The sequence below is a fragment of the Anser brachyrhynchus genome (genome assembly GCF_964034855.1).
Source record: "Anser brachyrhynchus genome assembly, chromosome: 3".
In the NCBI taxonomy this organism is placed as follows: domain Eukaryota; kingdom Metazoa; phylum Chordata; class Aves; order Anseriformes; family Anatidae; genus Anser; species Anser brachyrhynchus.
The window spans coordinates 41,218,928-41,234,199 of NC_137696.1; the positions used below are offsets into that span (position 1 = coordinate 41,218,928).

General features: G+C 46.0%; 1 protein-coding gene across 2 annotated transcripts in view; it reads left to right on the forward strand.

Annotated features, from left to right (window-relative positions):
* The first annotated feature begins 494 nt into the window (after window positions 1–494).
* The window catches only part of SRD5A2 (steroid 5 alpha-reductase 2), a 28,529-nt gene continuing 13,751 nt past the window's right edge, over window positions 495–15,272 (forward strand). Inside the window, exon 1 of one of the 2 annotated variants that reach the window (XM_080586589.1) lies at window positions 495–1,027. In XM_080586589.1, the coding sequence (XP_080442715.1) occupies window positions 632–1,027 (396 nt within the window). In that variant the 5' untranslated portion in view covers window positions 495–631. The remainder of the gene's footprint in view (window positions 1,028–15,272) is intronic. The other variant, XM_080586590.1, reaches the window with a different exon arrangement.

Genomic DNA, 15,272 nt, shown 5'->3' on the forward strand with positions numbered 1-15,272 from the left:
CTGTGATTCTGTAATAGAATTCACAGCCTTGAGCTGATATGCCGCAATGGCCTGTAACACAGTTTAATGTTCTGCTAGCCCTCCTGCGGTAGCTCAATGCCTTGAAAATCCTGACTAAAACAGTGAAACAAACAAAAAAGCCTAATTCCCGAGCTGTGGTTTAAGTTAGGCTGCTGGCAAAACTGCTGTTGGGACCGGCGGGTTTCAGAGCACGCCCCAGAGCAAGCCTTGGGGAACGCTGGGACCACCGCCGCGCGAGCCTGGGCCACCTCAGGAGCCCCGGCGCGCTCTGGTCCCGCCGGGCGTGAGCCCGCGTTCCCCGGGCCGTGCCGGGACACCCTCCCTCACCGCCCCGCTTCCAGCCGCAGCCCCCCACGGGGCGCCCGCCCCTTCTCGTCGCCTCAGCGCGGCCGCGGGCGGCCCCGCGCCAACCGCCGCCCAACCGCCGCCCTGGCGGCCGTCGCCCGCGGGCCGTGCCCGGCGGCGGGCTGAGCGGGGCCGGGCTGAGCGGGGCCGGGCTGAGCGGGGCCGGGCCGAGGGGGCGGCGGAGCCCCCCGCGGGGCGCAGCTCCCCTCGGGGCGGGCTGGGGCGCCGGCGAGCGAGGGGCTGCGCCCTCTGACGAGCCCGGGCGATGGGAGGCAGCGCGGCGGGGCGGGGTGACGGCCGCCGCCGCTCTAATAAGGCCGGGGCTGGCGGCGGCCGGCGGCCGTTCGCAGCGGTGCCCCGCGCCCCCCTCCCCGAGCATGCACTGCCTGCCCGGGCTGGTGCCGGCGCTCAGCTCGCTGCTGGGCGCCCTGGCGCTGCTGCAGCTCTCGCTGTACCTGCGGGTGCCGTCCCGCTACGGGAAGCACGAGGAGCGGCTGTGCCGGCCGCGGGGCCGGCTGCCGGCCCGCTGCGCCTGGTTCGTGCAGGAGCTGCCCTCCTTCCTGGTGCCCGCGCTGCTGCTGGCGCTGCGCAGCCCGCCCCGCCTCGAGCCGCTCGGCTGCCGCCTCCTCTGCTGCCTCTTCTGCTGGCACTACTTCTACAGGTACCCCCGGGGAGCGGGGCGGCCGGGGGCAGGAGCAGGTGGAAGGAAGGGCTCGCTGCCGCGCCGCGCCGGGGCAGAGCTGCGGGGGCCCGCCCGTCGCAGCCCCGCCGCGCTCGCCGCGATGCATTCGGTGTTTTCTCGGCAGGAGCTCACAGCGAGGGCAGAGCTCGCATCCTCTGCGGGCGAGCGCTTCTCGAGGCGGCTGAAGTGGCGCGGCCCTGCAGCCGCCACCCGGCTCTGCAGTCGGTGGGACGTGGTGCCGGAGGGCGTCGCAGGAGTTCGTCTCCTTGGATGCCGAGCCGAGCGTGTTTTGCCTGCTGCTGCCCTTCCATTTCCTGCGGGCTCTCATGAGGAGTTTGAATGCTGATTTTCTGCTCATGAAAGAGCTGACTTTTCGCAAATGGAGGGGGCAGGCGAAAACATTATGTCATTCTCTGGTAAAGAAGCAACTTCTGAAGCAACAGCTTTCTGCTTCTTTTATCCCAAATTCTATTTCTGTTTCTTTTGTTTTCCTTCCCAGATATATAAAACATGCATGTGACAATTGAGTGAAATTGATTATTTGCAACTCAGCCACAATCAGTATGTTGAAAATCCAGCAGCAGTCTCTCAACAGACAGTTTCAGGATGCAGACCCTAGGATGCTGAAAATAAAACGGAAACTGGTTTTAAGGGCTAAAACACTTATTTTGCAGATGTATTCATTATCACCAAGGTGGTCTTAGCTATACTAAATCAGCCGGAGGACGCTACCAGTGACACGTTAGGCTCCCAGAAAGCTAGATGTATTAATTGCGTGTAGTCAGACTAAATTTAATTTAATGCATTCTGCTCTTCTCATGGATTTCTGATCGTTTCAGAAAAGGAAATCAATGAGCACCACAAGACAACTGAACGAGACATTACCCTACCGGTGTGCATGTATCTGAGCCAGTGCCTTCTTTCCCAACACTTCTGCTAGACTTAGGCAGAAGCCCTGTGTTTTCATACTTCTTTTTCCTCAAACAGTTTGGAGATTCTTCTCATCTGTGGCCAGATTGTACTTTTTCCCTTGTAAAAATAAAAGCTCTCATTTAGCCAAGTCTGCATAACCACCTATTTTGTTTCTAGCATTGCACGTTACTCCAGTACTATTCTTACAGCATGCAGCCTCTTCTCATGCAAGCCACTCGGAGATTCTTTTAAACCAATTAATATTCAAAATATTGCATTACATGCTAGTGCTCTGTTGTTACATAGAAGAGCAACAAAAAGAGAAAACGAAGAGTTTTTCTGGTTACAGATGTTTCACTGGTTTATGGTATTTGTGAAGAGGTTCAGCACTTTGATATAATATCCAGAGTTTATCTAAATTTTTTAAAATTATCTTCACTAGAATTGAACTAACAACAGTTTTAAATGATGTAATGCTTAAACTCGACTGCAAATATAATAAGTTAAATATAAAATTGATCATTAATAAAATTACATTTACTTAGTGGATGTAGCCTACTGCAGTTTTTCTGACTTTAAAATTTTGACGTGAATAAAGATGTCCTGGTTTTAGTTATAAAATTATCTTACTAACTAATCTCTTCCTACTTTTGCTACTGATCATCTGATATCTGTATTTAAGCATTACTTTATGTTTGTATGAAAATATCCTCTTTGTAAAGAGAAGTTTCTTCATATATTGTTGCATATTTTAGTGACAACTTTGTCTCCACAGGAAAGCTTTTATTGTTCCTAATTTTGTCAGATCTCTTACACCAAACATGCATGTGGAAGAGAAGTTTTAAACAGAGGTATGCCTAGAAGGACAATGTGGATTATCAGAGAAACAGATTTTTAAAGACCACTATAATAGCTGTTCTGCCTTCCTCTATGCTATGACCAACCGTGCTGCCCCGGTAGGTTGTTTTTGACTGAAGCACCTGGTTCAGAATATCTTCAAGTTTTGATCCGAAGACCCCGGAAGATGGAGAATCCATCATTTTCTATGGAGAATCTGCTGTTTTCTTTGGTAGTTTAGTCTTGTGAATTCTTTCACTATCACTTAACGTGTTTAAAATGTTGTGCTTGAATAGGACTACTCTTGATTTCTTCCCAGTGTTGCTTGTTGCTTCTTGCTCTGTGCTAATTTAAAGCACTCTGTAGTATCCTTTAGTATTTTCTGACCATGGTATCACTTATACAGTAATCAGATCATCTTTCAACCTGCTTGTTACAGAGCTGTCAGGTCCTCTGTCTGCACTGGTGTGATCCAGATAGTACAGGAGCACATGATCGTATTTCTGATGAATTGGCTAATGCACATGATACGGTGCTTATGAAAGATTTATGTTTTTATGGTGGCTTTCTGCCAGCTACAGGGGAATGGACATTACCTGATCTGACACAGAGCGGTGCAGACACATGGTACCTCATCCAGCATGAAGTTTGTCAGGATAAAATTACCTTTTCATAAATTTAGGAACAGGTTTAAATGAGCATAATGATTTTGTCCTGCTTTTGCATGTGGTGTCACATAGCTGCAACATTTTTGATTTGATCTGAGGTATCATACCTAAACCAGATTTATCACGGCACTGAACCACGGCTGAAGGCCATCAACGCAAGGCAGTTTTTCCCTCCCTGGAAACTTTTTTTTCCTCTCCTCTTTTCCTACATCCATTTTAAAACGAAGACCTCAGTGTTGGCTGTAGCATGTAATATCCAAGTTGTAGTACCGTATCTAGCGACACCAGCACCTTCCCATTGCCATGCTTACAGATCAGAGGACGCCTTCTGCTTTGGAGTGGCACCGGGAAGCCCTGTGTTTCCAGGCTCCTTTGAGCACCCCGGAGCTGGTGCTTGCTAAGGTTGCGGTCCCCGTTGGGGACGGTTAGTGTGTGCGCTCTTCGCTTTGCAAGTAATTTTCTGAATGGGCTCAGTGCTCGGTGCAGCCGGCTGACCCGCACTGATGCTCACCACTCGCCTAGAATCTGTGCCATCTGCCAGCTTTTCCGGCGGTGCTTTCGCGTCTGCTGCCAGGCCGTTGAGGAACAGGGTGGAGCGTGGCAGGGACCCCATAACCCTTTCCTAGAAAGTCCCGGGGTTAATGCCGCCGGCTCCTTGGGGCGCGCTTCGCCGCAGCGCCCTGCCCGCCTGGCGGAGGTGCTCCCGCAGCCAGCCCGCCGCCGGCAGGGGACGAGGCGGGGTCCGAGGAGCCTGTCCGCGGTCCCACGGCGAGCCCCGCTGCCGGAGGAGGGTGCCAGGAGGCCTCCCCCGCCTTCCCTCCTCGCCGCGGGGAAGCAGGGCGCTCTCCAGCCTTCGCGGCCACCGCTAGGCAGCAGCCTCTCTCTTCGTGGCAGGCACAAGGTGGTGCGTTCCCTGTGGCCGCCGGGGAGAGCTAAAAGGCACTCTGTGCCTGCTGTTTTGGGGGTGGGGGGAGCAAACGGGGGAATCCCAAATGTTCCCCCCCCACCTTTGTCTGCTATCTGTAGCTGGCCAACTCTTCGTCTCTCCGCGTGCGCTGTATTACCGCAGCACGGTGTGAATTTAATCAAATCCAGAGGCCGTACGGTGCTAAAGAAAACATCCCATAAAATTTTGGACTTATCACATCTGTTTTAGGTAAGCTCACAGCTTCTTCACTTTCATATGGAAGGGTCTGTGATAGCAGGGCCTCCTAAACTGATGGGCTGGGAAGGCAGAGAAGAGAAGGAAAAGTGAGAGAAGCACTGAATGCCAAGTCTGCCATCTGTATCTGCAGTCTCTAGGAAAAGCTGTCTGTGAGCAGAAAATGATGAGTGGCATGAGATGTATGTACAGGAATAGTTCTTGTCATAAATTACTTATAAAGGATTGTGGTTTGAGATATAGTTTGTAATACAGCCTTTCCTGTGAGAGGGGCTGCGTCGGTTCAGGAATGCAGTGAGGATGCCAGCTGAAGTCCTCAGGTGGAGGGGGGGGTGGGGGGAGCCTGTTCACTGCATTTCCATTTTGCATCCCATTCAAGAACCAAAGGGAAACAGAATATAAGAGGATGAGAGGGAGCTATCACAATCAAATTCCATATAAACCTTAAGGCTGCATTTCTCTTAGAACTCAGACCAGGCAAGAAAAGAGAAAGACAGAGTGGTGGGGGAGCAGAGGAGATGCCAACTTCAACAGTCAGGGAGAAAGTCTTGTCTTACTGAGCTACAAACATAACTTTTTACTCTGTTAGTATAAAAAAAATAAAATAATAAATTTACTGTTTTCATTTTGAAGTGTGCTCTAGCAGTCTGACAGGCGTTAGGCAGGCTGGTCTTTCAGAGACAACTGAATCCTCAGCCCCCTTTGGTTACAGGTGACCCATTTGGTGTGCCTGTACTTAGTTTTCTACAAGTAGAGATCATTCTAAAAAAATCAGGGAAAGCCAACTTTCATGGCTAAAGAATGGGAAACCAGGAGCATTTGAACCCTGCGCAAGTCTTTTATGCATCTCTTGGCCAGTACTCCTCCCTCCAAAACCAAATTGGGGTTAGAAAGAAAAAGCTGCTCCCTCTCCCCATGCTCTGCAGAACGGGCTCATCCAGTCTTCTTAAGCCTGCCTGTACTGCCCGGTTGGTCAGGCATGTGCAGCATTCACCTGGACACACTTTTCGTTTTGTCTTGTAGGTGTGCCTACTCATGAACAGTGAGAAAATTGGCTCATAAGTTTTAGTGGTATTTTGTACTGGTTCATAATGGGGTTTTATTATGTTTTTTTTTTTTTTTTTTTTTTTTTTTTTAACACCAAGTAGATAAGCAGAGATTAGATTAAGTTTAAACTGTATGTTTCTAAGTAGGAGTCTCCTGGCTAATAGTAGATATAATCAGACCATATAATAGCCACCAGCTTCAATCCAGAAATTATTTTTCCCCAAAGAAATACCTATTTTATCTTTTGTTCTTAGAAAGTCATCATCATTAATTGTCAAGAACTAAAGATATTTCAATAGTGGCCTCTTGAAACCTCTACCATTCATCTCCCAGCACACAACATGCAGGTATTTGACAAGTAACAAATACAATTCGCTGTTTTGCTTCACCTCAATTCTTTGCATTAGACCCTAACCACATACCTTTTGGCTTTTACCAGCCACCCAGTAACACATTTATATTCCCTCTTCTGTTTGGACTTAACTCTAGATCTGGTAGTGATATCCTTAGAGGAGGCTGGCCATTCACTCTGCCTCCTTCATGCATTGTTTGCTGCTCAGTCAATGATTTTAACTTTTTGCAATTCATCCCAGTGAGTGTCAGTAATGCCAACCATATCCAGTTTCATCTCATCAGTGAAAATATTATATTCATTGCTGTTTCTACCCAGGTTCCTCAAATTAGTGTGTAAATAGTCAACCAAAACATCTCAGCATGCTTTGCCACGGAAGTGTAAAATGTTCACATATCCAGTGCTGGTATTGAGTTTGCTTCCTTGCAGTCTCCTCTAGTGTTATTAAATACCCTCATAATTATTCCCTTATAATTGAATACTAGCTGATTGCCTTCCTCACTGTTAGTACAAATAGTCTCATCTGTATGTTCCTTTTCCATTGGAAAATGGCCTAACATTACAGACACCTGCAGTTGTTGCCCAGCCTAAAGTGTACCCACATAATTTTTCCTTCTGTCCCTTGGACTGGAAAAATTTCTTCAGAGGTATTGTAGAATCATAGAATATCTTGAGTTGGAAAGGACCCACATGGATCATCGAGTCCAACTCCTGGGTCCCCAAAGGACCACCCAAAAATCAGACCCTGTGTCTGAGAGTGTTGTCCAAACACTTCTTGAACTCCAGCAGCTCGGTGCTGTGACCACTGCCCTGGGGAGCCTGTGCCAGTGCCCGACCACCCTCTGGGTGCAGAACCTTTCCCTAACCCCCAGCCTGACCCTCCCCTGTCCCAGCCCCATGCCGTTCCCTCGGGTCCTGTCGCTGTCCCCAGAGAGCAGAGCTCAGCGCCTGCCCCTCCGCTCCCCTCGTGAGGGAGCTGCAGGCCGCCATGAGGCCTCCCCTCGGCCTGCTCTGCTCGGGGCTGAGCAAACCAAGGGGCCTCAGCTGCTCCCCATACTTGTTGCCCTGTGGACCCTTCACCATCTTTGTAGCCCTCCTTTGGACATTCTCTAATAATTTTATGTCCTTCCTATATTGTGGTGCCCAAAACCGCACCCAGCACTTGAGGTGAGGCTGTACCAGCACAGAGCAGAGAAGGACAATCCCTTCCCTCAACCAGCTTGCAATGCCATGCCTGATGCACCCCAGGGTACAGTTGGACCTCCTGGCCCCCAAGGCACACTGCTGACTCACGTTCAGCTTGCTGTCAGCCAAAACCCCCAGATCCCTTAGGTGACTTACACTCTTATCTTTCTTCACATCTTTTCAAGACAGAGTGCCTGTTATCAGTATATTTCTACATGATGCCAATTAATCTGTGATATTTTGTATTACCAGGCAGCTTTACAAAACCTTCCTTTTTTTTTAGTTTTTAACTGAGGTTTTCTTCCCAGATAGGCATTACTGTGTGCCGTTCTCTTGTTCTCCATTCCCCATCATGCCCACTCCTCCTGCTGTGCCACCTAAGGCAGTAATTCCCAAATTTGGTTGTTCAAGAAGGTTTTTTTTTTTTTTTTTTTTTTTTGGGTATGTTTGTGTGTGTGCTGCCCATCATTACAATTTAGCACTCCAGACTCCAGACTATACCTGTTGTCTTGCAGTCAGTCAACTGGCTTCATATACCAAGTGTCTATTCTGTCCTCTGGAAGGAAAGGAAGGTATGGTACATGCAGAGCAGATCACAGAATTTTTTTCTCCTTGTTCCATCTCTGCTACCTGGAGCAGGGCCATAGCTAAAGCAGTGTTTGTGCTTCCTCTGAAGCACCTCAGTCAGTCACTCCCATTTGCCTGTCACTGATAAATAAAGGCTCGGTGGGTGCTCAGTCCCAGCCACTCTGGAGAGAGCTGTTCAGATGGCAGAGACCTGAAGTCCCAGCCCTGAGGCAGTCACCAAGGCACAAGTAGGTCCCTCTGATCTCACTCAGGTGGGCTTCCTCACCTCAGTGAGGAAGTTACAATGCTCTGTACCCTGGGAGTTTAAAGCCTTGTGGAAAGATACATGCTGAGCACTGAACTCCGCTGAGCTTCAGTTAGACTGCTGAGAATGTAAAGATTTGTATCTGCATTACCAGATTCCTGCTGATGATATTTGAAAAGCAGAATTGTAAAGGAGCAAACTAAGAGAAAAAAGACTACGTTATATGCAGGAGTCCTAGTAAATGTTTTTACTTTAAAATAATATTCCTTCTACCAAACAAGGAAATTACTTATTTTGATCATGGGAAGTCTACACTATTCCTTTATTAGGGCTGCTCTTTTAAGTATAAAATAAAAAGCATGGGAGAAGAGCTAAGGTTCATTCCATACACGCGGCAGAAATTTTCACAAGCCCCTTTGTGTATTGAAAACTTTATACACTTAGGTCATTTCCTAGTTCTGGGGATCTCAGGTAAGAATAAAAACCCGTGAAACAATCTTGTACTATTCCGATTATAAATATGTACACATTCCAGACACTGCATCTGTTGGACTGCCTGTGGTGATATTCATGCTATCTCCTTCAAAATTTAAGTCATCTTGGTCAAGTAGAATTATACTAAAGAACTATTTTCAAACTATTAATCCAACTAAACTATTAATCCAACTAAACTAAACTATTAAACCATTCTTACGTTACACACCTTGAAGTGCCGTTCTCTTCTTCTAGATGTTGATTTAAATGTGGCAGGTGAATTGATCAGTAGTCACTCACAGTTGACATTTGTCATATATAATACCATTTTGCTTACAACTGTGCTAAATTTCACCAACCTAATCCAACACTTCTCATGCTAGGAGGCTGCCACCTGGAAAAGTCTTTGGAAAATGTCCCTGTATAAAGGTTGTCTGCAAGGAGATGTGTTGTCTACCAGAGGAAGTGAGTGGTTTTGCCTATCTGTGACGTTAAGGAGCAGATCACTTCCCTGGCAGGACTACACTGGAACAGATCCCAGGGCCGAGCGAGGACTTGTGTCACTTTGACATACTGGTGAAGATGGCTTGGATTGTCTTGCTAAAAAGCCAAATCCCTTTAAGCTAGGCCTTCATGCCACCATCTGAGTAAGCTGGCTGGGCTATTCAAAGCAGTCTAATCACATAAGTGTGTTCTCCTGGTAGAGATGCACATTAAAGCAGTGTGGCCAGCAGGACTAGGGCAGTGACTGTCCCTCTGTACTCAGCACTGGTGAGGCCGCACCTCGAGTGCTGTGTCCAGTGTCGGGCCCCTCACTACCAGATGGACATTGAGGTGCTGGAGCATGGGCAGAGCAGAATGACCACGCTGGTGAAGGGACTGGCAAACCAGGCTCGTGAAGGGCAGCAGAGGGAACCAGGGCTGTTCAGGCTGGAGAGGAGGAGGCTGAGGGGGGGCCTTGTGCTCTACAGCTGCCTGAAAGGAGCTTGCAGCGAGGAGGGGGTTGGTCCCTTTTATCTCAAGTGACAAGTGATGAGACACAAGGAAAGGGTCTCAAGTTGTGCCAGGGGAGGTTTAGGTTGGATATCAGGAAGAATTTCTTCACCAAAAAGGTGGTCAAGCATCAGAAGAAGCTGCCCAGGGAGATGGTGGAGTGGCCATCCCTGGAGGTGTTCAAGAGACGAATGGATGTGGTGCTTAGGGACGTGGTTTGGCGACGGAACTTGGTAGTGTTGGGTGGGGGCTGGTCTTGATGATCTTGGAGGTCTTCCCCAGCCTGAATGATTCTGTGATTTTAAGTGCCCTACTAAGTGATGCAGAATACCTCTGGAGAGTGTTGTCCTAAGCAGACCTTTCAGTGACTCCTGTCACACACCTGGGGCAGGAAAATGCATGTGCATCTATAAAACTTTTGCTGCTCCTGAGAACAATGAAGGGGAGAAACAAAAGTTGTGTTTACATTATGCTATTGAGTTCTTTGTGTGTGTTTTCTTCTCCTTATAACCTTAAAAAAAAAAAAAAAAGAATCATCAAAGCATTCATGTTTTCAAACTTGGCCTGGGTTAAGGTTACTAAAGTGTGGAGATGTATCTCTGGCTGTTCCCAGCAAAAGCAATTTAAACTTGGCGGAGTTGTTTCTGGGAAATGCATTTGTATTTGTTCAGGGACATAAAGTTTGTCAACTAACATCTTTAGAGTCTACTTGTGCTGAGCAGTTCTGGTTCATCTGAGGCTATAAGCAGGACCAAAGTGTGTGAGCCTGCAATCCAGCCAAGTATTGTCCAGGCCAGCACTGCAAGGGCAGAGCAGCACTTCTCATGCATTTCAGGCCGGTAGGGTACTCAACAGGGGGGAAAGGGTCCCCTGTCTGGACTCCTGTCAGCGAGGAATAAGAAAATACAACTTGTCTTGAATGCAGATAAATGAAAAATACTGTGAGCCTTATGGTTAGGGATAGATGGCAAGAGATAAAAAGGTCAGGTGAAAGAGCAGAACAGGAAAGGGCTAGTAGGAGAAATGTTAGAAACAGCAAGGACTGAGAAGAAATGGAAGGGAGAAATTGCAAGAGGACAGTATTGGGATAAATCTGGGGAAGAAAAGACACTAATAGTGACATTTTCTATGAATTGAATGTTTCACTTAGCAATTTTATGAGTTAGGAAATCTTTTGATGTAGTATGTAGTTTGGAAGGGAGCAAAGCTGGCTGTGACTCAGCCCATGATAGCTCTTTTCATTACCAAAAAAAAAAAAAAAAAAAAGATTGTATTAAGACTTCTGACCATTTTAGTGTGAACACAAACTCAGGACCTCATCTGGACATTTCAGATTCTGTTCCTCTTTGTGTCTGTACTGCCATGGATGCCATGAGGTCATACAGGTTCAGAAGTAATTTGGATTACTACCTTTCCAAATGAAAGACATTCAACCAATGTTCTTCAAAATGTGAACCTAAGGATTTAGAAATGATAATTTCCAACTTTAACGTTTTTTACTGTTTTAGAAGTAGAACAACTTCTTAGGTATCGGCTGTAGACATTGGTCAGATTAAACTGCTGATAGAAGGCTATGTCTGAGATTCTGACTTATAATGGCAGGATGCTACCAATTACAGGAGCGGAGGTGTGGGAGGTCTTGAAAACTAATCAAATTGAACATACTCAGTACTCCTCAAGACCTAGGACACATGTCTATGCAAATGTGAGTCTCCAAGACATTTTAGCATGGACCTGACTTCCTCTAATTTTTAGACATGCAAGTTGGAGTTCCATATTTTTTGTTTGTGGTTTCCATTTTTAGTTTCTATAGTCTACTGGTTAAAATGATTATACTAATCAACAGCCCTTCAAATGCAGCATGGGCTCCAAGAGTTTAAGTGTTGCAATAAGCAGTTTTTCTGCTTTGTCATCATAATGATATATTTTGGCCTTTGAATTTCTGTCCTCCTGCAAAAATTAAGCTCATCCTTATTGCTTTTGAATTAGTTGGAAATATAGACTCAGCTGAGGACAGAGCTTGGTCTGACACATGGAATTTAATGACGCACCATGTTTTTAATCAGACTAATGCAAGACATTTGTTTTAACTAAGCTGACTGTGCAAAGCTGTCAGAGATGAAAAATAATTTGAAATCTTGTAATTGTTCAGTTAAATGTGTTATGTGTTTTTGAATGTGTGCAGGGAACAAGTCTGTTAAAAGGCCAGAAATTTTCTTATGAAAGAATTAGGCTCCAAACTTGGAAAAAAATGTATGTAGTGTTTCTGGTCGTTACGGTTATGAAGAAGACTTTCCAAACATGAGACAAGCCCAAACTGCTGCAGAAGTTTATTGCTGAGTCTTTCAGTTTCTTAGAGCATGTCATCGCATATTAAGAAACAAGGAAGAAGATGACCCAGTGCTGTACTTCTGAACCCTGTGGGCTGTGGTGAAACAGTCAGAAATCCTTCTACCATTAGCCTGCTGCATGGTGAAAGGCAGAAGCACTCTCAACAGAGGTAGGGCCTTAAACTGCTTTAATTTATGACCTCGGTTTTCTCACAGGTCTTTTTTTTTTTTTTTTTTCCCAGCAACACATAGCTCACAATCTCAGACTGCTTAATGTAGCTGAATAAACAACACAGATGTGTCAAGTCTCCAGACTTGGGGTGAGACTCCCAGGTAGCTGCTGGCTGTCACCACATGCACTCGTGACCTTAGGTCTGTTTCTCAGTCTCCTGTAGTCCCCAAATGTCCCTCCTGCTCTGTGAGCCCCTGTCACAGACACAGCTGCTCGGGCTGACCAGCAAGGCAGCTGGGAGCCTGCTTGCCTTGTGTGGGAGCAGTGAGCACGCTGCCTCTGAACACATGCTCACAGGTCCCCAAGTGTGGACGTGCTCCCCAGCTAGAGACTGGCACTGGAAAGCCTCCTCCACCAGGTTCCTGGTCCGTTCCTCCTCCACACAAGCCAATTGCATGGGCACTTAAGACGGGGAGAAGAAACCCAGGAGAACCTGGTCCTCACCTCCACAAGTGCCCAACATTGCTACTGGAACTAACAGCCAGTCTCTGCTGCTCTCTACCATAGCAACTGTGTAGATCAATGCTGTTATATGTCCAAATTATGCAAGAGTTTATAGTGTATCAAAAACTGACCCTATGGAGGCAGTGCAAAGCCGAATGGAATTCAGAATTAAATAATTTAGGAAGCACGACACATTTTCATGGACAAGTCAATGTAAACCGTACTAATACTGTGTCATGGCTGAGTCATTTCCAGCTACAGGATCTGGAAAATCTGTTGTAGAGGGAACAAAGACCTGTTTGGGAGCCCAAGAGAAGCAATCCTGTTGCTAAAGGTATTCAGCCATAATTGCAAAGGGAGAGGGACAAAGGTGAAAGAACTACAAAAAAAGAGAAGCAGAGTGCAGTTGTTGGGTAGCAAGAGAGACAAATCTTGACTAGAGGAAAAAAAAATGAAAAAAAAAAATGAGGAACCGTAAAGGAGGCAAGAATCTGAAGAAGGAAGGACAAGAAAAGACAAAGGAAGGCTGGAAGAGCAAAATGGAGAAAGAGCAGAAGTTTAGGCTTAAAAGAGGACAAAAAGGTCCTTACTGGACAGGAAAAAGCTAGTTAAGAATATTTTAAATACTACTAGCATGTGTCTTGCAACTCTCCAAGGGCTTTCTGAACAGATATAAAGGCTGGTGTATGTTGGTAGGATACAGTCTGACCAAGATGTAACTTTGCAGAGGGTTAGCTTACCAACTGGTTTTCTTTGGTCATTTCTCAGCCCCATGTGGGCCACTTGTGGGAAATAATTACACTTTCTCTGATAAATGCAGTTGTAAGAGCACAGATTTGTGCATCCTTGGATTGTGTACCATTTTTCATGTAGATGTGTCCTTTTGTTCTGCTCACACTCTGAGCCTTTGTGAACTCTTTCAGCTCTCCGCTCCAGTGGAGCAGCAAGTTTTTTGAAGTGCATAGCACAGTGTCTGGTTAAGTTACTCTGGCACATGTTTCATGCCTTTGGCAGGCACCCATAGTTTAGCAATAGGAACAAAGTGATCTGTCTTCATAAATATCAAGTGGTTATTTCTGGAGAAGAAAAGAGTGAGATACCTTGCTGAAATATATGCTTTAGCTGGCTGAGCCTTTGACACACCAATGCTTAGATAAAACAACAAACTCTCTCTTAATCGTTATGTACCGCTGTCCTTTAGATACCAGCAATTAGTAGAGGCAAGCATGAAGCATCGTGGTTGGTATCTGCATGTTTGTCTTCACCGCAGTCCATCTTTTCATATTGACCCTAGTCCTGTCCTCTACCACTCATTCAGTTTTAAATCTGGACCAAGTTTAGTTAGGGTTTCAACTGAGACAGCTGGCCTGGCGTTGGGTTCAGTCCGCAGCCTGAGTAAGAGGTTTTGCTCTTGCTAGTTTTTTGTTGTTGTTGTTGTTGTTCAGCTAATTCCAGATCTCACCACTCCTCCCCAGCTTCCTCTCACCAAGATAGCTCCAAGTTCCCACTCTTGGACAGTTCTTCCTGGCCACATATAGTCCTGGAATTTTCTTCTCAGGGCTTTGGCCTGCAAGGACAAAATTAGCACAGGAGAGGCCTCCACGAGCTCCAGTGTCCTGAATGACCAAGCCTGCAACAGCCCGGAATTGTAATTGCAGGGTAAATTGCAGAGAATAAGGAAAGACGATCGGTCTAAACGTCATTCCTGATGGGCATTTCTCTGACTTGTCCTTAAAAACCACCAGTGACGGACGTTCTTCCAACCCTTCAGCTAATACTGCTTTCTTTTTTGCAGCAACTTTTTATGGAGTTGTAAGTTGTTACAATGTCGTCCACAGGCTTTCTGTCAGGTGAAACAACCCAGAGTGCTTCAGTCTTTCCACATACCTCACATTTCCTAAACCACAGCTGTTTTTCTCTGGACTGCTTCTGCTTTGTCCCTGCATGTTAGAAGGTGCAGAGTTCAGCTGGGCACAGTATACTCTAAGTTCCTACTAACACCATGCAAAGGGGAAAGATCGCTCTGAGCGTCTCCATCAGCGCTCCTGTATCCACATTGTATTTTAACATTCGCCTTCTTTAACACAGCCCGACATTCTCAGCTCATGCTGTTTGCGACCTACCAGCACTCCCTCTACTATCCAGACAGTTTTCCAGCTTGTCTTTTACATTTGGTTAGACTTACCCAAGTGTTTTATTTTATCATTGTCTTTACTGAATCAGACTTACTGTTTTAAAAATATGAAACCAATATTTCAAGATTGTTGTTAGCTCTATTCCTCACTCTTGGTGTGCTCAGCATCTCCCAGAGTTGTGCTAGCCATGAACATATTAAGAATATTCACTTTTTCCCAGAGGCATATCATTCATGAAAACAACTGAATAACACCAGAAAAGTCTTTTACAGAACCTCTCTCAAAATACCCTTTTACTTTGATAGTGAACAAGTGTTAATGATCCCTTGATACAATTTAACAATCAATTTCACTGCCACTTAAATAATATCTTCTATATCAGGAACCTCCAAGAAACCTCTAAGATTGACATGTAAGATAGTATAAAAAGTCTTGCTAAGATCAAGACATGGAAAAACTGCTGCTGCTACCCTCCCTTTCCCATAATACATGCAATTTATGTTAATTCCTTCACTAAATAAACCAATTTTAAGAAAATAAGATTACCTACATTAAATATAGAAATAAATCCTGCCTCCTGCTATTGTAGGTATATAGCACTCCTGGAGGTGGAGGCTGTTG